Source organism: Cebus imitator, unplaced genomic scaffold, assembly GCF_001604975.1.
Source record: "Cebus imitator isolate Cc_AM_T3 unplaced genomic scaffold, Cebus_imitator-1.0 Scaffold188, whole genome shotgun sequence".
Lineage (NCBI taxonomy): Eukaryota > Metazoa > Chordata > Mammalia > Primates > Cebidae > Cebus > Cebus imitator.
The window spans coordinates 3,361,347-3,385,148 of NW_016107503.1; the positions used below are offsets into that span (position 1 = coordinate 3,361,347).

Below are 23,802 nucleotides of genomic sequence, written 5' to 3' on the forward strand. Positions count from 1 at the left end.
ATTGTTCAATGTTGATTTTACATCCTGTAGTTTTCTTAATATACTTATCTGCTTTAAGAGTTTTTTTGGTGACATCTTGAGGGTTTTTTGGATATAAGATGATATCATATGCACAAGAGACAATTTGATTTCCTCTTTTCCAATTTGGATGCATTTTATTTCTTTCCCTTGCCTGATTACTCTGGCTAAGACTTCTAGCACTACGTAGAATTATTCCAGTTTGAGGAGAAAATGGTTTCAACATTTCCCCATTCAGTATAATATTAGCTGTAAGTTTCCCATATATCTCCTTTATTACATTGAGATATGTTTCTTCTGTGACTAATTTGCTGAGAGTTTTTATCATAAAGCGTCCTGAATTTCATCAAATGCTTCTTCTATGTCTATGATTTTTGTCCTTACTTCCGTTGATGTGATATATAATGTTTACTCATATGTGTAGGTTGAACCATTTTTATTTCCCTAAGCTAAATCCCATGTGATCAAAGTGATGTGCTGTTGGATCCTGGTATTTTGTGGATAATTTTTTGCATCTGTGTTCATCACGAATATTGCCCTGTGGTTTTCTATTTTTATTACAACCTTGTCTGGTTTTGGTATCAGAGTAATTCTGGCCCTGTGGGATGAATTAGGAATGACTTCCTCCTCTTCAGTTTTTTGTAATAGCGTAGAGAGAATTGGTTTTAGTTCTTTTTTGTAAATGTAGTAGAATTTGACAGTAAAATTATCTGGTCCTGGGCTTTTTTTTTGTTAGGATACTTTTTATTACCGACTCAATCTCATTACACATCACTTGTCTGTTCAAGTTTTCTATTTCTTTCTGATTCAATCTTTGTAGGTTGTATGTGTCCACCAAAGTAGCCATTCCTCTAGCTTTACCAATTTGTTAATGTGTAGTCTTTGATGAGTAGTCTGTTATTTATTTCTACAGTATCAGTTGTATTCTCTCCTTTTTCATCTATTATTTTGTTTACTTGGGTCTTCTCTCTTTTTTTGCGTGGTTAGTCTAGCTAACAGTTTATTGATTTTGTTTACATATTTTAAAAAAACCACTTTTCATTTCTTTCATCCTTTGTATTTTTAGTCTCTTTAATTTAGTCCTGCTCTGATCTTCATTGCATTTTGCTTTCTACTAATTTTTGCTATGCCGTCACTTTTCAAGTTCCATGAAGTGTACTGTTAGATTATTTAAAATCTTCCTATTTTTGACATAGGCATTTATTTCTAAAAACCGTTCTTATCACTCACTCTTTTGCTGTATCTCATAGGTTTTGTTGTGTTGTATTTTGACTTCCACTTGTTTCAATAACTTTTTTTTTTCTTTTTTGAGACGGAGTTTCGCTCTTGTTACCCAGGCCGCAGTGCAATGGCGCGATCTCGGCTCACCGCAACCTCCGCCTCCTGGGTTCAGGCAATTCTCCTGCCTCAGCCTCCTGAGTAGCTGGGACTACAGGCACGCGCCACCATGCCCAGCTAATTTTTTGTAGTTTTATTAGAGACGGGGTTTCACCATGTTGACCAGGATGGTCTCAATCTCTTGACCTCGTGATCCACCCGCCTCGGCCTCCCAAAGTGCTGGGATTACAAGCGTGAGCCACCGCGCCCGGCCGTTTCAATAACTTTTTAAATTTTCTGCTTAATTTCTCACTTGGCCCAATTGCCATTCAGGAGCATGTGGTTTAATTTCCATATGTTTGTCCAGTTTCAAAAGTTATTATTATTGATTTCAGTTTTATTCTTTTGTGGTTTGATAAGATACTTGAAATGATATCAATTCGGTTACAAATTTGTTGAGGCTTGTTTTGTATTCTCACATGTGATGTATCCTGGATAATTATCCACATATTCATGAGAAGAATATTTATTGTGTAGCTGTTGGATGAAATGTTCTATAAATATGTGTTAGGTCCATTTGGTCTAAAGTTCTATTTAAATCCAGTGTTTCTTTTTAACTTTTCTGTCTAGATGATCTAAATGCTCATCCGGCATGTTGAAATCACCAACTATTATTGTATTAGAGTCTATCCCTTTCTTTAAATCTAATATTTGCTTCATATACCTGAGTGTTCCAGTGTTGGATGCATATATATATATATAGAATTGCTATACCTTCTTGCTGTACTGATCCATTTATCTTTATAAAATGACCTTCTCGTCTCTTTCTACTCTTCTTGACTTAAATTCTGTTTTATCTAAGTACAACTGCTCCTGCTCAATTTGGTTTCTATTTTCATAAAATATATTTTTCTATCCCTTTACTTTCAGACTATAAGTGTCTTTACAGAAGAGATGAGTTTCTTGTGGGTAGCTTATAGTTGGGTCATGTTTTTATCCATGAAGGCAGTCTTATTTACATTCAAAGTTATTATTGAAGCATGAGAGTTTATTCTTGTCCCTTTATTCATTTATTCCTGGTTCTTTTGTATATTATTTGCTCTTTTACTCGTTATTAATTATTATGATTGGGTGGTTTTCTGTGGTGCTAATATTTGAGACCTTTCTCTTCTATCAGTGGGTTTTATACATTCATGCGTTTTCTGATGGTGGATATCATCTTTTTGTTTCCAGGTTTAGACCTTCCTTAAATGTTGCTTCTAGGGCCAGTGTAATAGTGATTAATTCCCTCTGCTTTTGTTTCTCTGAGAAAAGAATGTATTTTTCCTTCATTTATGAAGGATAACTTTGTTAGGTCTAGTATCTTTGGCTGCTAGTTTTATCTTTCAGAACTTTGAATATATCATCCTGTTCTCTTCTGGCTTGTAAGGTTTCTGCTGGAAATCTGCTGTTAGTATGATAGGAGTTCCCTTATAAGTGACTAGGCACTTTTCTCTTGCTGTTTTTAGAATTTCTTCTTTCCTTTGACTTTCACAGTTTGACTACAATGTGGCTTGGATAAGGCCCTTTTCATTATATCTATTTGGGGATCTCTAAGCATCCTATGTCTGGATGTCTAAATCTCACGCTAAACTTGGGAAAGTTTCGTTATTATTTATTATCCCTTCAGTATTGCCTTCACCTTCTGGAACATTGAAAATTTGAATATTTGGTCACTGTATGGTGTCCCATATGTTACGTAGGCTTCGTTTATTTTTTTCACCATTTTTTCTTATTTTTGTCAGACTGTTTTTTAGTCAAAAGACCTATATTCTATTTCCAAAATTCTTCTTCTTGATCTAGTCTATTCTCAAACCCTTTGAGTTCCAGGATTTCTGCTTGGTTCTTTTTCTATAATATCTATTTCTTTCATAAATTTCTTTTTCCTATCCTGAATTGTTTTTCTGATTTCTTTGTATTACTTATCTGTGTTCTATTGTATCTCATTGAACTTCTTTAATATCATTATTTTTCTCTAATTTTATAAATTCCTTTCTTATTGGAATTTATTGCTAGAGAATTATTGTGTTCCTTTGGAGGTATCATATTTCTTTGCTTTTTCATGTTTCTTGTGTCTTTACATTTATATCTGTGCATCTTGTATAAAAGTCGCTTGCATTAGTTTATCATGCTTCTAATAAAGACCTACCTGACACTGGGTAATTTATAAAGGAAAGAGGTTTAATTGACTCATAGTTCAGCATGGCTGGGGAGGCCTCAGAAAACTTACAGTTATGCTGGAGAGGAAGCAAACCTGTCCTTCTTCGCAAGGCAGCTGGACAGAGAAGAAAGAACCAAGCCAAGAGGGAAGCCCCTTATAAAACCATCAGATCTCATGAGAATTTACTCACTATCATGAGAACAGCATGGGGAAAACTATCCCCATGATTCAATTACCCCCTGCCCCCCACTGAGTCCCTCCCATGATACATGGGGATTATGGGAACAATAATTTCAGATTAGTTTTGGGTGGGGACATAGCCAAATCAATATTTAGATTTACAGATAGAAACTCTGGCCCTGTGGTGGCCAGTAGCAGAGTTAGGTTGGGTAGGCCTGTATTCATGTCCCCCCATAGGGTATGACAGTGCACCCAACTTCAGAGGGTTGATTGATGTGAGTTTAGGTCTCAAACCTCTGGATACAACGGGTTGAAAGCTGAGGTGGTCAATATGACCTGAGAAAGTGTAGGATCAATAGTGACTACCGAACTGTCTTCTGGGGAGCCCTTTTGTTTTTAGAGACGAGGTTTTGCTCTGTCACTTGGTCTGTAGTGCAGTGACATGGTCATAGCTCGCTGTAGCCTCAAACTCCTAGGCTTAAGCAGTCCTCTCACCTCAGGCTTCTGAGTAGCTGGGAATACATGTGCCACTATACTCAGATATTTTTTGTTTTTACGATGGTCTTACTGTGGTGCTCAGGCTAGTCTCAATATCCTTTCCTCAAGTGATCCTCCCACCTCAGCCTCTGAATTAGCTAGGATTACAGGCATGAGCCACCACACCCAGCAGGGACATGTTAATTGCTGCTCCAAGATCAAAAGTTTCTGTAGTGGAAAGGATGCTGACTTTGGCATCCTTTTTCTTTGTCTATTGAGATGAGGATCGTTTTTGTTTCCTTATTCAGTTAATAAGGAGTATAACATTTGTTGACTTCAGTAAGTTGAACCATCTTTGCATCCCAAGGATAAATTCCACTTGATCATTTTTGTGTGCTGTTAAATCTGATTTGCTAGTATTTTGTTGAGTGTTTTTGCATCTACCTTCATCAAGGATATAGGCTTGTAGTTTTGTTTTCTTATATTGTCCTTGTCTGGCTTCAGTATCAGGGTAATGCTGGCCTTGTAACATGAGTTTAGAAGTATTCTCACTTCATCAATATTTTGGGGAGATTTTAAGAAAGATCGATATTTATTTCTTTTTTTTATTTTATTTTAGGTATACACCTAAAATATATCCAGCATTTCTCCCCATTTATTTATTTAAATGTTAGTAAAATTCTGCTGTGAGATAATGAAGTATGGGCTTTTCTTTGATGGGAGATTTTTTAGTATTGATTCAGTTTTATTCTTGGACTGTTCAAATTTTCATTTTCTTTTTTTCTTAACTTTGTCCTGGTAAATTTCATGTTTCTAGGAGCTTAACAATTTCTTCTGAATTATCCAATTTATAAGCATAAAGTTGTTCATAGTATTGACTTATGGTCTTTTGTGTTTGTGTGGTATCAATTGGACTATCTCCTCTTTCATTTATGATTTTTATTTGAGTCTTCTCTTTTTAAGTTGGTCTGGTCTGGCTAAGGGTTTGTCAATTTTCCTTATCTTTTTATTTTTCCTAATCTCTATTTACTTCTATTCTGCTCTCTATTTTCCTTCCTTCTGCTGACTTCATGTTTTGTTTGTCTTCCTTTCTAGTTTATTCAGGTAACATTAAGATGCTTACTTAAGAACTTTTCTCTTTTGTAATGCAGGCATTTATTGCTATAAACTTTCTTCTTAGAACTGCCTTAGGTGCATCCCATAAGGTTGGTATGTTGTATATTCATTTTCATTTTTATTTGTCTGAGGATATTTTTAACTCTTATTTTTAATTTCTTCCTCGATCCATTGGTTGTACAGGAGTGTGATGTTCAATCTCCAAATATTTGTGAATTTTCCAGAATTTCTCCTTTATTAATTCCTAGTTTAATTCCATTATGGTCAGAAAATGTACTTGATATTATTTCAGTCTTCTTAAATTTAAGAATTTATTCTTAAATAAATCCTGCAGAATGTTCTGTGTGCATTTGAGAAAAATGTGTATTATGGTGACATTGGATGAAATGTTCTGTATATACTTATTAGGTCCATTTGGTGTAAGGGATTGTTAAAGTCCACTTTTTCTCATCTGAATAACCTATCTATTGTTGAAAGTGCAGTATTTAAGTTCCCTACTATTATTGTATTATAGTCTATCTCTTCAGATTTATTAATGTTCGTTTTATAGGTGTAGGAGCTCCAATGATAAATGCATATATATTTTAAATGCTTATCTTTTTAATTAACTGACCCCTTTGTTATTATGCAACGACCTACCTTTTCTCTTTTTTACCAGTTTTGACAAAAAGAAAGTCATTCCAATATAACAATTATATAAGCATAATCACCCGCACTCTCTGTTGATCTAATACAAACGTAGTCACTCTCATGCTGTATTGGTTACTATCTGCCCCTTTTTCCATATCTTTGCTTTTACTCTATATGTGTCCCTAAGGCTAAAATAAGTTTTTGTAGGCAAAATACTGTTGGATCTTGTTTTTTAAATCTGTTCAGATACTCTTTTAACTGTAGAATATAATCTCTCTCCATTTAAAATAATTCCGGATAGATATGAGGTTACTATAGGCCTTTTGTTAATTTTTTACTGACTGTTTTGTAGTTATTTTGTGTCTTTCTTCCAATCTTACTGTCTTTCTTTGTGATTTGTGTATTTTTGTAGTAATATGCTTTAATTTCATTCTCTTTATATTTTGTATATCTGCCAGAGGTTTTTCCATATAGTTATTACGAGGCTTACATAAAACATCTTAAAGTATTCTAATTTAAGCTGAAAGTACCTTAACTACAATTGCACACAAAGATTCTATGCTTATATTTCTCCTCCCTCACAGATTTTATGCTATTGATGTAATGCTTTGTATGTACTTATATTGTGTATGCTAACTCATCATTTATAGCCATAATTATTTAAATAAATTTGTCTTTTAACTATTATATTAATGAGTGATTTACATAACACCTTTACAGGATTAGTATATTCTGAATTTGAGTGTATGTTTACCTGTACTAGTAAGCTTTATATTTTCATATGTTTTTAGATTTTACTTATTATCCTTTTATTTCAACTCAAAGAATTCCCTTAAGCATTTCTTGTAAGGCCAGTTCCATGATGATGGATTTTCTCAGCTTTTGTTTGTCTTAGATCTCATTTTTCATTTCTAGAGGACTATGTTGCTGTGTGTCGTAATTTTTGTTAACTTATTTTTTAGCACTTTCAATATGTCATGCCATTCCCTCCTGGCTTGCAAGGTTTCCGTTGAGAAGTCATGTATAGTCCTATGGGAAATCCTTTTTATATGATAAGTTTCTTTCTTGCTGCCTTAAAGCTTCTTAGTTTTTGACTTTAATAATTTAATTATAATGTTAAAGTCAGAAACAAAGAAGTTTTAAGGCAGCAAGAACTTTGGAATATTCTTTATTGAGTTTACTTTCTTTGGGGTCCTTTGAAGTTCCTAAACCTGTATGTTTATATCCCTCCCAAGATTTGGATTTTTTTCACAGTAGTTCTTTAAATAATGTTTTCTATTTCTATTTCTTTGTCTCTCTTCTCCTTTGGATATTCTCATAAAGTTTATATTTGTACATTTGATGGTGTCCCATATGTCCCTACACTCTTTTTCAATCATTTTTTAAAATTCCTCTAATTAGCTAATTTCAAATAATCTGTCTTCAAATTCACAACCTCTAATTTTTTTTTGCATGATTACGTCAGCTATTCAAATTCTCTATTCAGGTTTTCAGTTCTGCCATTGTGTTCTTCAGCACTAGGATTTCTGTTTGGTTCTTTTCAGTGGTTTCTATTTTTTGTCAAACTTCCCATTTCATTCATGCATTATTTTCTTCATTTCTTTCAGTTGTCTATCTGTATTTATTGGATTTCATTGGGTTTCTTTAAGATGAGCACTTTGAATTCTTTTTCCAGTAATTAGTATATCTCTATTTTGGTGGGGTTGATTAGTAAAGGCTTCGTTATTTTGATGGTATCATGTTAGCTTCATTCTTTCTTATTCACGTAGGCTTGCATTTCTGTCTGCATGTGAAGGAGCTAACTCCTCTTTCACTCTCTATACAATAGATATGGCAAATTAAAATTTTCTTCTAATAGGTCTTGAGGCTGATGAGATTACCTCTGGGCTCATAATTGAGTGGCATTGGATCCAGGTCTTGTGCCTGATACTAGGTCTACAGTGGAAACTGCAATTAGCAGGGTTGTTACCAGAGGCTGTAGTTGGTGTGGGCCCCATTTGGTTTCTGGGCAGACTGGACTGTCTCCAGGACCTTGATCTTTGGGTCTGGCTCTATGATGATAAAGGTCTGTTTCAGGTTCATAGATTGCAGGTTTTTTTCCACGTGCAGTGATGGATATGGCTTCCACTGGGAGGAACCCTGTTGGGTAACTAAACGAGTACCTCTCCTGGCCATAAGATGGACTTAAACTGAGACACAAGATCGTTTCTTGACATACAACCAAGGCTGAGATCTTTAGCCCTATCTCTGGGGTCATGAATAGGTGTGTATACAGTGGTTTCCTAGGTGAGCAAGCCTGCTTTCAGACTGCAGTTTTAAAAGGTGGGGATCAATTTATAGGGCCATTTAAAGATCCACAATGGGGCAGAGGTAAGGGATTCAGCCTGAATGGGCATTGTGGGACATGCCTTCTTGTGAGTGCCCAAGCAGGCCAAACTTCTCTCAGCCTGAAGACAAAAGGGGCCTGGACCTAAATCCAGTGCCATTTGAGGATCCACTGCAAAACTGAGGTTGGCAAAGCCTGTCAGGGAAACAGACAGGCATGTCTCCTGGCGGGATTCTAGCTGGACAGAGCTGCTTCAAGACCACAGCTGGCAGGCACTGAAACCAATCTTCAGGGCTATTTTTAAGTCTGGTGTGGAACTGATGTTGGCAAGCCTGACCCAGTGGTAGTGCAGGATGAGAATCCCAAAAGATCCCTGTGTGGTCAGAGAGGGGCTAGGTCTGAGATTTAGGGCCCAGTTAGGGTCTTCTATGGGATGAAGGCCAGCAAGCCTGTCCAAGAGCATCTCTAGCAGTTTCTTGCAAGGTGGAATAATTTCAGGGCTGTCACAGAAGAGCTGGCACCTAGAAAGGGTCCCTTCAGGATCTGTTATGGAATGGAGATTATCAAGCCCATTAGCACTGATGGGCTAGTCACCCTGTGCCATTGGGATTGTTCCAAGGCTGCTGTTAAGAGGGGCCAGAATCAAGATTCAGGGCCCCTTCAGGACCTGCTGTGGGATGGAGGCTGACAGTCTTTAACGGCACAGATGGATGAGTCTCCCAGCCGTTCTTATTATGGATGGGATTACTCCCAGGCTACGGCAGAGAGGGGCTAGTGCTGAGATAGGGCCCCTTCATGATCTGCTGTGAGACAGAGGACGCAAGCCTGTCCAGGTGATATAGATAGACGAGTGTCCCTCTAGGTCCCCGTGTGAGAAGTACTAGCCTAGGATTACAGCTGAACAGGGCTGGAGCTGAGTTACAGGATAGCTTTCGGGTTCCCTGACAAAACTGATGGCAACAAGCAGATGGGTCTGTCTGTTGGACACTAAGGTGTGTGATTCCTCCCGGCCCTTTGGTAGGTGCTTTTGGAAGCAGGCTCAAGGACAAGCAGGGCTGTAACTAAGCCCTTTGGAAGATACGGTTGTTTCTGGGTCTGAAGCTGGGTGTGCAACTGCTGGGTTTGCCACCCAGGCGCAGGTCTGTAGTCTCAAAACAACAGTCCTGGGTGTTGGGCTCCACTAGGGTTTCACAACCTCATACCCCAAACCAAGGGCTCCTACAAAGAGATTATTGTTCATGGACGGGTACATAATTATTTTTGTTGTGGGGAAGACAAGTGGGTGACCACTGTTCTGCCATCTTGTGTCACCCCCTGGATATCTGTTTTAATTGCTTCCTATTGTGAGGGAAGGATTTCATACCAACGGAAAAACCTACGGAAAGAGACAAACACACAGACCCTATATTAGGCAGATGAGATTTATGCATATTTATTAATCACATACATTTACAGCCCAGAGGAGGGAGACACCAGACACCATGCAAGGCCACATAAGGGTTACATTTGGGAAAAATCATGAATAACCACAGGTATGGGATGCAGGTTTCATAGTATCAAGAGGGTAGAGTACTCGTTGATACTCAGGAGGATGTGATTGGCTTGTCTGAATAACTCCACAGGCTGGCACAGAACTGAAACTTACTTCTCAGGGATGAGGAGGAACTTGACCTGATCTATTTGATTACGCAGGTTCTTCGGCTAGGAAACCTTATTTGTGGGAGCAGAGTAGGGAAGGATACAGTAGGGCTATTTAAATCCCTTTCCGATGCCCTCAGCTATCACAGAAGCCAATAATATTGGGCCTTAATTTTAGGACTTGAACCATAGTGTATTAATGAATCTTAGCTATAGGAAGGGAAGACAAGATATGAGAATAAAGCTATAATTGTTTCTTAAAAGCAGCACTCATTTTAGACAAGAGTCAGAATTTCTGGTGTTTTTGGGTAGCACAATGACCTTGCCTTTGTCTGTACTTAGACAAAATTATTAAGTGGCCCTACTGTGTCTCATTTTATCATGGTCTCAAAGTAGCCTGAGGTTGGTGTTATTTCCAGCAGGGGAATAAAATAACATATTTCTGAGAGCTGGGCCAGTTTCCAAATCTCAGAGGCTGCTCCTTTTACAGTCAAAAGAGCCTGTTGGTGGTGGCAGGCTAAATTAGATGGGTTGGTCAAGGAAAGTTTTCTGGAAGACGGATATCAAAGCTGAGCCTTTAGCACTAATAAGGAGCCATCCACATAGAGAACTGAGGAGAGTACAGACAGGAGAGAGAGGGGGAACATGTGTGGGAGAGCATTCCTATCTGCGGGAAACAGCAAGTGTGAGCAAAGAAACATTTCATACCAAGAGGTGTGATGAAAACTATCAGGAGCATGGCTCTTTGCTTCAGTGCTCTCTAGGGGTTGAATGTGGAGGAGGTACCAGAATCTCAGAACATGGGAAGTAAACTTTTGGAAAGCCTCAAAGGAATCCTGATGCGGTGGTCCTCCAAGACAGATTTCCCCTCACTGCCTCTACCGTTCCCTCACAGATTTAGTTCAATTATATAGACTTTGTATGAAAAGTTCAATAGTAATTGATATTTTAATATGACCCTGTATAACATACAACGAAATTGCTTGTCCAAGAATGTTTCATCAGCATCCAGGGAGATAGATGGGGTTGTTAGCTTGTGAATGTGCTGTCAGTGGCAGAAGATCAATTATCCTAGAGAGAATTTTCTTTCCTCTCTGGAAACTAGACTGTAGTGATTTTTCCAGACCATCTAACATATAACATATTTGAGCGGGGTCTCCATTTCTATTTAATAGTGAAACATTCTAGGATATGGTTTTATCATTCCAACCATCTGTTCATATCCAGTTCATGCATTTGAACACTATTACAATAGTTGTTTTAAGCCACCATTGCTACCAGTTGGGGATTTAACATACCAACACAGGAAAATATTAACAATGATAAACAACTCAGACAGCAGAGAATAAAGGTTACAGGCATGGACTCTGAAGCCAGATAGCTTAGGCTCAAATGACAACCTTATACTTTCTAGCTGTGTCTTTGTGGGTACGTTACTTAGTTTACCAATAAAGTGGGATAATACTAGTACCTACCTCAATGGTTTATTGGGAAGAATAAAATATATAGTAATTTCTTAGACCCAGCATAGGATAACGTTATGTAAGACCTAGCTTTGTAATAATGATTACAACTGTGTATTGGAAAATTTTTTAAAAAGGTAATTAATACCCTATTCCTATAGTTGAAGAGTTAATTGTGTACTGCTCAGTATATATAAATGTTCACAGATCTTACTGGGGAATCCTTTTTATCACTTATGGTTCTATATGGGATCTCTACTTTTGCCACAAGGTCAATGACATAATAAATCAGTTTTTAGCAAAATCTGAAACTGCATTTAATTTAAAATAATTTTCCTGTCTGCCTGATATGTCTGATCCATTCAAGCCTACTGTAGATAACAGTTTTAATACATTATGTGACTGAGCTTTTTGGACTTTGCTAAAGAATGCACTAAGAGTCTCAGATTTTTAATTGAGGTGACCGTATTTAGTACCACTGAAATAAGTGTGATAACAGCTTGATCATGCAAAGCTTGGCATGAAGACAACACCTGCCTGGTGTTAATAAGATACATGAATTTCAGACAACAGAAAACCAAAGAAAATTAACACTTTGTCTGTCTTGATATAATACCAACAGAGTTCTCATTCGTTCGTGATATTCAAAAGTTTATTTGAATTTCTATGAAATGTGAACAAAAAAAACACGTGGATTGTGGGCTCGTGGCAGGTGAGGGGTTTTAAAATATTGCTGAATCTTTATACATACTATCAGATTTATTAGACAAAATGAAAAAAAAAGAAGGAAAAATAAATATTTTTTTTGTTCTGGATATTCATTAGAACAAACCAGGATGAATGATTTGAGGATGAATTTTAAGTATCTTAATAGGCCTGATTGTATTGGACATTAGTGTAAACGTACATACCCACCTCTCCTCTCAAGGTTCAGTGTCTCAGTAGAAATATGTTGAAAATATCTATCAATTGGCATTTTTATGTATAAGAGAAAACCTTTTACTTCTTTCACAAACCTACTTTCATTATTTAAGAAAATTTAAAAAATCTTAATACAACAGTTATTAAAGGAACAACTTAGTGCAGATTCCATCTTCTGATTATCTCCCCTCAGAGTCTTGAGTCTAAGCTAGGACATTATCAGAGTTTGCACTGGTCACCAAATAGCTTTGACATGGTATTACCTAAATCATTGTGTTATTACGAGCAGAACTGAAAAACCACAACTTCTTTTTTTTCTTGTGAAGGAAGGAAATTCATCCTCCAACAGTTTCAGAGTATCGTTGTTAAAAAAAAAAAAGACTATTCTTGTGTTTGTTGCCAGGTTCGTACAAGATTTACAAAACCCTAATATCATACACACTGAATTTTCAGTGGTTTTTGTTGGCTTGTATCTTTGCCTGTTTGTTTAATATAAATAGAATAAATTCTCTTGTTAGACTGCTTTCTATTTCTAATGGACATGTGTACACATAATTGTTTGGACACAAACTTATGCCTTGTTTCCCCGCTAGTTATTTATTTATTATTTCTTTCTTTTTTTTTTTTTTAAGACAGAGTCTCTTTCTGTTGCCAGGCGCCAGGCTGGAGTACAGTGACACAATCTCAGCTCACTGCAACCTCCGCCTCCCGGGTTCGAGCAATTCTCCTGCCTCAGCCTCCCAAGTAGCTGGGACTATAGGCGTGCGCCACCATGCCCAGCTAATTTATGTATTTTTTTAGTAGAGATGGGGTTTCACCATGTTGGCCAGGATGGTCTCGATCTCCTGACCTTGTGATCCGCCTGCCTCAGCCTCCTAGTAGTTATTTTACATAAAAAAAATCTTAGTACCTACACCAAAAGGTAGTTAATATTCATGCATAGTCAGCATTTAGCTGGCTGTGATAAACTGTCCAAAGAAAGTAAGGACAATTGAAATCCATTGTACTGCAAAATTTCATTCCATATTCTTTGCTTAAACTTATATTATGTCTTACAGTTGGCCATAACTGCTAATAGGCCAACTGAAGATATTTTAATTTTAATTTCTTTCATCCTTCCAAAGATTTTGATAACTTAAAACACTGTATGAATAGTACTTTACAGTTTATAAGCACTTTGACATAAATTGTCACTTTCGATCTTCCCAATATCCTTCTGGGAAAAGAGGTTATAGAATTATGGAAGATTTTATTATTCTCACTTTATATATTAATAAACTGAGAATCAATCATCATGTTCTTAAGGAAATACAGGTAATGAGCTCTAGAAAAGTTAAGAGTCTAGAATTTCAACGTTGGTTGAATGTATTGCATTGCACTGAGAAAATGCATTACCTTTTATCCACAATAATCCCTCCTGTCTCCTTATTGCCCTGTGTCCATGTCATTCTCTCTAAATAGTTTCTGGAACTTTGAATGATTTTCTTCACTTCCTTTACTCCCTTATGCACCCTGTCTTGAATGCCCTTCCTCTCTCAAATACTTAAATCCTGCTCATCTCTCGAGGTCCAGCATAAATAAGTTCCATCCTCTCCAGGAAGTCTTCAGCCCCCACTGTTCTTACTTAACAAATATAGCACTTACAGGAATGTATTCTTAAGTTCTTAAGTGTTTCATTTATGTTCATCTAAATTCTCCTGCCAGATTATAAGCACCTGAAAACAGAGACCAAGTCTTGTACTTCTTTGAAACTCACAACATTCTAGCACTGGATATAGATATAATAAATGCTTGCTAAATATTTGGTGATTGTTTAATCTACCCAATGGAGACAATGCTGAACCATATCCCATCTTCCTTATCTGTATTTCCATCCACGTGGCTTGTGATTTAGCCGGTATAATAATTTACTATAGTAGAGTTCAGTGTGGGTGTTTTCAATATGTTCATACATCAGCTGACCCTAACATTGATTCCTGTCAGTGATGTCCAGTCGTATGACCTAGGAGATCAGATTAACTACAGGTGCCTGATGGATTCCCTGAATAGAGTAAACATTTGGCCCATATATCAGCATTGAGAACAGGAGCAGGAGACATTATGCTGTGACTGCATTTCTATAGAATTACATTAGCATTACACATTCTGCTAGTCATAATTTCTCAGCAGATCAGGGATATCTATCAATGGTATTTCCTGTGTTCTATCATATGATAATGCATTCCATTATTCATTATAAGTGTTGATCAAGCATATTATCCTTACAAACTTAGTTTTTAAGAAAGAAATGTTTACGTGAAAATAACATACTTAACAGTCATTATGTGAAAAATGGATGTCACTGTATGACAGTTTGACTCTTCGGAAACCTAAGTATTTGGTTTAATCAAATAGCTGTTTTTGTTCATATTTTAAGGTGAATTTGGAGAAGTCTGTAGTGGGCGTTTGAAGACACCAGGGAAAAGAGAGATCCCAGTTGCCATTAAAACTTTGAAAGGCGGCCACATGGATCGGCAAAGAAGGGATTTTCTAAGAGAAGCTAGTATCATGGGCCAGTTTGACCATCCAAATATCATTCGCCTGGAAGGTGTTGTCACAAAAAGTAAGTTACTGAGTTTCTTCATTACTTCTTTTACGTACCTGTCTCATTTTTTTAAGAAAAGAAAAAATTTTAATATTAATACCATAGTCATTAAAATAATAACTTAGTTCAGATATCATCTTCTGATTATCTCCCCCTCAGAGTCTTGATCCTAGGCTATGACATTATCAGAGTTTGCACTGGTCACCAAACAGCTTTGACATGGTATTGCCTGTAAATCATTGCTAACATAACTTGAAGTAATGAATCAAGAGTAAAGGGTTATGTATTTTTTTTTGAAATGTCAACATGTTTTTATTATACTTTAAGTTCTGGGGTACATGTGCAGAACGTTCACATTTGTTACATAGGTATACACATGCCATAGAGGTTTGCTGCATCCATCACCCCATCATCTACATTAGGTATTTCTCCTAATGCTATCCCTCCCCTAAACCCACCCCCTGCTATCCCACCCCTAGCCCTCCCACCCCCGACAGGCCCCAGTGTGTGATGTTCCCCTCCACATGTCCATATGTTCTCATTGTTCATCTCCCATTTATGAGTGAGAACATGTGGTGTTTGGTTTTCTGTTCTTGTGTCAGTTTGCTGAGAATTATTGTTTCCAGCTTCATCCATGTTCCTGCAAAGCACATGAACTCATCCGTTTTTATGGCTACATAGTATTCTGTAGTATATATGTGCCACATTTTCTTTATCTAGTCTATCCTTGATGGACATTTGGGTTGGTTCCAAGTCTTTGCTATTGTGAATAGTGCCACCCTCCACTGTTCCTCCCTATTCTCCCCCAACAGGCTCCAGTGTGTGATGCTCCCCTCCCTGTGTCCATGAGTTCTCATTGTTCAACACCCGCCTACGAGTGAGAACATGCAGAGTTTGATTTTCTGTTCTTGTGTCAGTTTGCTGAGAATTATGATTTCCAGATTCATCCATGTCCCTACAAAGGACATGAACTCATCAATTTGTATAGCTGCATAGTATTCCATGGTATATATGTGCCACATTTTCCTTGCGCAGTCCATCATTGATGGGCAATTGGGTTGGTTCCAGGTCTTTGCTATTGTAAACGGTGCTGCAACGAACATACATGTGCATGTGTCTTTATAATAGAACGATTTATAATCCTTTGGGTACATACCCAGTAATGGGACTGCTGGGTCAAATGGAATTTCTATTTCTAGGTCCTTGAGGAATCACCACACTGTCTTCCACAAATGGTTGAACTAATTTACACTCCCACCAACAGTGTAAAAGTGTTCCTATTTCTCCACAGCCTCTCCAGTATCTGTTGTCTCCAGATATTTTAATGATCACCATTCTAACTGGCCTGAGATGGTATCTCAATGTAGTTTTGATTTGCATTTCTCTAATGACCAGTGAAGATGAGCATTTTTTCATATGTTTGTAGGCCCCATAAAGGTCTTCTTTTGAAAACTGTCTGTTCATGAAGGACATGCCCACTTTTGAATGGGTTTGTTTGTTTGTCTTTCTTTTATATCTGTTTTATATCTTGGTAGATTCTGGATATTAGCCCTTTGTCAGATGGGTAAACTGCAAAAATTTTTTCCCAATCTGTTGGTTCCCGATTCACTCTAATGATTGTTTCCTCTGCTGTACAGAAGCTCTGGAGTTTAATTAGATCCCATTTATCTATTTTGGCTTTTGTTGCCAATGCTTTTGGTGTTTTAGTCATGAAGTCCTTGCCTATGCCTCTATCTTGAATGGTTTTTGCCTAGGTTTTCTTCTAGGGTTTTTATGGTGTTAGGCCTTATGTTTAAGTCTTTAATCCATCTGGAGTTAATTTTAGTGTAAGGTGCCAGGAAGGGGTCCAGTTTCTGCTTTCTGCACATGGCTTGCCAGTTTTCCCAACACCATTTATTAAACAGGGAATCCTTTCCCCATTGCTTGTTTTTGTCAGGTTTTTGTCAAAGATCAGATGGTTGTAGATGTGTGGCATTGCCTCAGAGGCCTCTGTTCTGTTCTGTTGGTCTATATCTCTTTTTTGGTATCAGTACAATTCCTCAAGTAAAAATTCTTCTTTCACAGAAATAACAGAAAGAAGTTTATTCCTTTGAAAGGAAATGTCTTTTGAAATCCAAAATTAGCCATAAACTCTAAGAAATTGATTGCTATGTATTCACTTTCATTTGAATAATGACAGGGCATAAAATATGATAATATTTCTCATTCTTGATTCACTAAGGATTGTATATATAAAATCCAATACAGATTTGGCATTTTTAAAATAACTTCAATCCTTGAGAGAGGCATTTTTCTTTCATAAAACTAACATTTATTTTAAAAATCATTTAAAAAATTGAAGCTTTATGTCATATTTGGAAGCAGGAAAGTATAAAAACTTACTAAAGTGATGTCATTGACTCCGTGTCTGAAACTGCTAAGTCCTTCTCACAAGGCATTGTCCAACATGCTACCCAAAATAAGTAGATTACTGACAGCTATGAAAGTTTGTGGCCTTAATGGGGCCTTTCAGCATTCATGACATTGTATAGTTATTTCCCACATTGATTCTGGGCTTTTCTATGTGACAAACCTTGGTCAATGTGACATTAGCAAGTGTGAAGCGAGTGAACGCATCTTACATGTTTGTATGTTGGAGCTTGTCCTCTTGCAGCACACTTTCCTGGAACCCAGTCTCTATGCCTACTGGAGGAAATCCATAAGATGAGGCCACAGGCAGTACTGCACTTTTCAAAAGAAGGCATTTATGAGACCTACAAACATATGAAAAAATGCTCATCATCACTGGTCGTTAGAGAAATGCAAATCAAAACGACATTGAGATACCATCTCAGGCCAGTTAGAATGGCGATCATTAAAAAATCTGAGACAACAGATGCTGGAGAGGAAGTGGAGAAATAGGAATACTTTTACACTGTTGGTGGGAGTGGAAATTAATTCAACCATTTGTGGAAGACAGTGGAAGACAGGTGATTCCTCAAGGACCTAGAAATAGAAATTCCATTTGACCCAGCAATCCCATTACTGGGTATATACCCAAAGGATTATAAATCGTTCTATTATAAAGACACTTGCATGTGCATGTTTATTGTGGGACTATTTACAAAGCAAAGACCTGGAACCAACCCAAATGCCCATTGATGATAGATTGGACAAGGAAAATGTGGCACATATATACCATGGAATACTATGTAGCCATACAAATTGTTGAGTTCGTGTCCTTTGTAGGGACATGGATGAATCTGTAAACCATAATTCTCAGCAAACTGACACAAGAACAGAAAAACAAACACTGCCTGTTCTCACTCATAGGCGGGTGTTGAACAATGAGAACTCATGGACACAGGGAGGGGAGCATCACACACTGGGGTCTGCTGGAAGGGACTAGGGAAGGGACAGCCCGGAGTGAGGAGGTTGGGGAGGGATAACAAGGGAAGAAATGCCAGGTATAGGCAACAGAAATGATGGAGGCAGCAAACCACAATTCTATATATGTACCTATGCAACAATCCTGCATGTTTTGCCCATGTACCCCAGAACCTAAAGTGCAATTATATATATATATATATATATATGAAGAGAACTGAGGTGATCCAGCCAATATACACATCTGAACTCCAAGCAGAATGTCAGCACTGAATGCCAGCCTTGTGAGCGAACCATCTCCGTTGTTACAGCTCCACCACCACTGCTATTAGACAGCTGTAGCTGTGGTCCACATCTTTTGCAGGAAAGGAACCATGCACCTCCATCCCATCAACCCATAAATTTTTAAAGATGATTAAGTTGTTGTTGTTTTAAGCCGCTAAGATTCAGATGGTTTGTTGCACAGAAATAGATAACCAGACAGATGGTCCCCAATTAGAAATCTGCTCCTGCCACTTAAGAATTATGCAGCTATAGGTAAATGATTTAACATCTCTATCCTTTACTTCCACATCTGTAAAATGGGACAGAAACGACCCCTACTCCACAGGAATGCTGTAAGAATTAAATTTGTAAATGTGTAACACATTTAGCACCCTTTGTGCAGCATGGTAAGCCCCATTAAATAGTAGTCATTGTTGGGAATATATGTCCTAGCACTTTATACATATATGTTACCACTTCATTCTCATAGCCACCCTAATTAATATCATCATCTACATTCTAAGGATGAGGAACGGAGGCCCAGGCAGGTTAGCTAACCCACATGAGAACCTTTAACCTATAGTACGTGGCATGACTGATGTTCACAATGAAGTCTGTCTCACTTTAAAGCCCACACTTTTTTCTTCACTTTTACTATATCCCTTTGAATGAGTTTTATACTTTAATTATCTTATTTGAATTGAGCAACATAAATAAATAGCAATATGAATTAAATAACATAATACTGCCTTTCAAAATCGGAAAAATATTCGGGTAGAGTGATATTAATTGCCACTAAAATATAAAATTTGGAAACAGCCAGCTATGTGATAATACCTGGTAAAGATATGACCTAAAAGAGAGAAATAGAGAGAGAGAGAAGAAAGAGATGTCCATTATTTCTTTTGTATGTTCTGACTTCCTTGTTATTAATTTAACATGAACATTTCAAGCTGTTCCTTCTGTTTTATATATTTCTGGCAGGCAAAATATAAAAATATGATGTTAAAGTTGGGTTATGAACCTTTGCACAGCATTTTAAATCACAATTTAAGTATGGTGTTGAAGTTTTCTGTTGTGTGTTTATGCATGAAACATCTGGAAATGAGTGGCCAACCATAAATTAAAAGGTTTAAAAGGTATCATATCTTTATTTTCTCACTTTAATAAATCAAATTACGTCTTTTTCCTGTATTCCTATGTGCTTTATTCACATATTCTCATATGTGAATCACACATCTATCCTGCTCAATCATACACACACACACACACACACACACACACACACACAGACACACACAAATAAAAAGGAAAAAAAAAGATGTATATCCCTGTGAAATAGTGGGAATCATTTATCCTACGTCAACTAAATAGGTTTAATAAGATATTCTGTGGTGCTTGCCTGCCCGTTTGAAATAGTTTATCTCACATAAGCGTCCAAACAACCAACATGATGGTTGCTTTACAACTCTAAGAATCTCATCTAGAAATGAGACCAGTTACCTCTACTTAGCCACATTTATATGATCTACAAGTCAAGGTTTTTGTTCCATTTCTTAAAAGAAAAAATAAATAAAAATCTCATATCTGTCATAGGAAAACTGATCGAGAAAGCATAGATTCAGCAAACTGTGAAGTGGCAATCACCATTATAGCATTAACTTGTAAGAGTGAGTCCCATATAGGGTGGTGTGGAGCTACCAAGGTGAGTGGTAGAGATGGAGACAGGAATAATCCTCATGAAGATAAGCGGGCATGTTTATATTGTTACCATCTTGACTCAAGTGCTATGGGACTGTGAGGAGAAAGGCAATAAATAAATGAGTGCCTCATTCCCATAAATGCATGGTAATTGTTCCAAGATTACCCTTAAGTAGCTAAGAGATAGCTAGCAATTAATGCTCCCAAAGGACTACCCATTGCCTAAAAGATAATACTGATGAAGATAAAGATGCAGGGTAGGCTTAGAAGGGCATGTTTGTAGCGTATCCAGGGATTCTGAGAAATAAATTCGTAGACTCTCAGTTGAAAGTAATTCAAAATCTAGATCAAAATCTTCATTGGATTATTTTATGAATTCTTAATATGCGTACTCTATATCTCATATAGGATTTATCTCTGAGAGACAAGTGCTATAAAGTTCTTGGAAACACTTTGGCTCTCTTTCATATTTGGGTGTTAAACTTGAAAGTTAAATAATTAAAAAGTGTATTGTACAAAAAATGTGTCTGATAAGAGTCGAACCTATTTATTTGACATGTATCACAATTGCATTAACCTGTTAAGATACAAGTGATATAAAAAGAGATTAATTGACCTCTAACCATATACTTAGCACATACTTTTTGTCCAAGAATCAAATAGAAACCATAAGTTAGAGGACAGACTCACTGTCACATTAGTGACATTAGTGGCACAGATAGTAGCAACTTGTAACACACAACATATACACCAATGTCATTAACTACATAACCAACAGAGCAAGAGCTGTGGTTCTATAAAAAGACAAGAACTGTGGCTTAATGAGGAAGAAATACTGTGCAGTAACCTCGCTTCAGAAGACTGGGCCCTGCGGTTTGAATTGATGATGATGGAAGAACCAAAAAGAGAAAAAATGAAGTGCCTACCTCCCAGCTTAGAGGGCAACAGCTAAATGTAGATACGCCAACTGTATCTAAAATAAATCCTAAATCCAGTAAAGAGCAATAGAAGCCAATCAGGGAGCAAACAAACTCCCAAACATAGTTTTATTTCATCAAAAAACATTCCCTAAATATTCCATCAGGCAGTATTGAAGTTATAACAGAAAGTGCTGGGCTTGCTCAAAACCCTCTTGAAATACTCAAGAATATTGTAGGTTCCTTCTGGAGAGACATGGGGGGTCCACATGGCACCTGAATAAGAGAGTAGATTCAAGCCAGCCAAATATATTTTAGTACTTTCACAAAAACTGCTTTTCTGGTCCCAGAATTTTATTTGGCTTGTTAAGTAATAGGCATTCCCCAAAATTTCTACTACTGTATTACTGTATTAGCTATGAGATCTGCTACTCTCCCTGCTTATATTTGGGTCAGTCACATAACCGCTTTGGGCCTTAATTTTCATACCACACAAAAAAATTTAAAAGTGCAAATTAGACTAGAAAACAATTAATCTACTTTTAATACTTTGTGATTCCATTTTGCTTTTAAAAGAAGAGCCATGAGATATTGGTGAGGAAAATTTGTGCCAGTGAGAACTTATCACTCCACCTCCAACTTTATGATAACTTCAGGTGCATACTGATGATCCAATAAGAAAAGAGAAAACTCCAGGAACAAACAAGCAGTGCCTTCAGTAAAGTGTTCAGCTTATAATACGTAAAGTAGAAAAGTTATAGATAAAATTTTTCTGTAACTAAAATCAAGGTGGGGATATGTATAATATACATTACGTGGGATAAAATATTCTGTATGTCTGATTTTACTAATATACACTAGACTTTTTACCTCTGAGGTTCAGTTCTTCTGCTAGTTAAGGTAAGTTAAAAGTTTGCTGTTTTTTATTCTTCCTCCAACCCCAAGAAACATTTACTGAGCATGAGCAGATATTAGGCCCTATTACTGATTAAACCTAGTGATATAGAAAAGAAGGCTCTGTGCTCTTGAGAAGTTTATTCGTTGGTGCGAGCCAGTCCATTGGGCTCAGCAAATAAATATGTCATTATTTCCCAGTATGGTGTGGCATGTGGTGTTTTGGCTATAATTATTCAATAATTCATTAATTTATTCATTCAGCAAATATTTATTGTGTCCATTTTTCTAGTCACTTTTTTTTTCTGAGAGGGAGTCTCACTCTGTCACCCACATTGGAGTGCAGTGGCACAATCTCGGCTCCCTGCAACCTCCGCCTTCCAGGTTCAAGAGATTCTCCTGCCTTAGCCTCCCACGTAGCTTGGATCACAGGCGAGTGCCACCACGCCTAGTTACTTTTTGTATTTTTAGTAGAGACAGGGTTTCACCATGTTGGCCAGGCTGGCCCTGAACTCCTGACCTCAAGTGATCTGCCTGCCTCGGCCTCCCAAAGTGCTGGAATTGCAGGTGTGAGCCACAGCGCCTGGCGTCTAGTCCCTGTTAATACAGTAATGAAAAACACAGAACTATCTCCTAGAGGAGACAAAAAGAAATCTAAATATTTAAATATAACTTTAGGTAAAGAGCAAACACCTGGATGCAGGGAGGGAGCAAGCCATGCCTAGGTGTGATAGGGAGTATTCTAGAGAGAGGAAACCACTAGTTCTATACCCTTTTTTTAAGAAAGAATTTGGCATGTTAGAGGAGAGTCAGAAAAGACTGGAGCAAAGTAATAATAGTGTGGATTACGTAGTGAAAGGAGAAACTAGAGGCAGACAGAATATAAGGAGGCTACTGTAGTAATCCAGTAAAGAATAATGAGAAAATAGAGTCAAGGAGTCAAGAGAGAAAGAAAGGCATAGATTCTAGAACTATTTCCTAGGTTAAATAAGAGACTTTGGTGACTGCTTGATTGTATAGGGGAATGAGGACAATGGGACAGTTTCAAATGGCTTCCAAGTGAATGGTTTCCGTAAGTAAAAATAGGGAGAGGAAATTCTGGAGAAATAACAGATCTAGAGGGAAAGCGATGAGTTCTTATTTGGACATGCTAAGTTTTAGGTGTCTGGGACATTTAGTTAAAGACTTCCAGGATGCCCCTGGAGGCTGAGTGGGAGTCTGGGCTGCAATTTAAAAATAAGGAGAACTCAATAGATGGGTGATGGTTGTCGTCAAAGTCATCGAAACAATGAGATTACCCAGAAGGTTGAGGAGAACTAACACTGAGAGGCAGACTGAAGAAGAGAAGGTATGAAAAAGACAGAAGAGCAACTTGTAAAGCAAAGGACAGGTTTCTAAGAATGACAGAGGAGTCAATGGAATAAAATGAGCTGAGAAGCCAACTTGGATATGGATTGAGAAGCATCCGTTGGATAGGGCAATCAGAGGCACAGCCCATGAAGCATACTGTGGGAATGGACGTCAGATGGCAGTGGATATAGAGTGAGATGTGTGCACACTACAATCAGATTCAAAGCTGCTAAAATGCAGATCAGATGGTATTGATTCCTTACTTTAATTCCAAATGTTTAGCATTTTAAGTCAATCATTCATCTAAGTCATATTTATGAACTGCCTAGCTACTACATACTGGGCACTTTCTTTCTTTCTTTTCTTTCTTTCTTTCCTTCCTTTTCTTTCCTTCTTTTTCTTTCTTCCTTTTTCGTTTCTCTCTCTCTCTCTCTCTCTCT

General features: G+C 37.3%; 1 protein-coding gene across 4 annotated transcripts in view; it reads left to right on the forward strand.

The window, feature by feature from the left end:
- Positions 1–23,802, forward strand: part of EPHA6 (EPH receptor A6) — a 980,105-nt gene that overhangs the window by 758,479 nt on the left and 197,824 nt on the right. For all 4 annotated transcript variants that reach the window (XM_017546189.2, XM_037744876.1, XM_017546191.2 and 1 more), the window contains one exon: positions 14,703–14,888. In XM_017546189.2, coding sequence (XP_017401678.1) covers positions 14,703–14,888 — 186 coding nt within the window. The remainder of the gene's footprint in view (positions 1–14,702; positions 14,889–23,802) is intronic.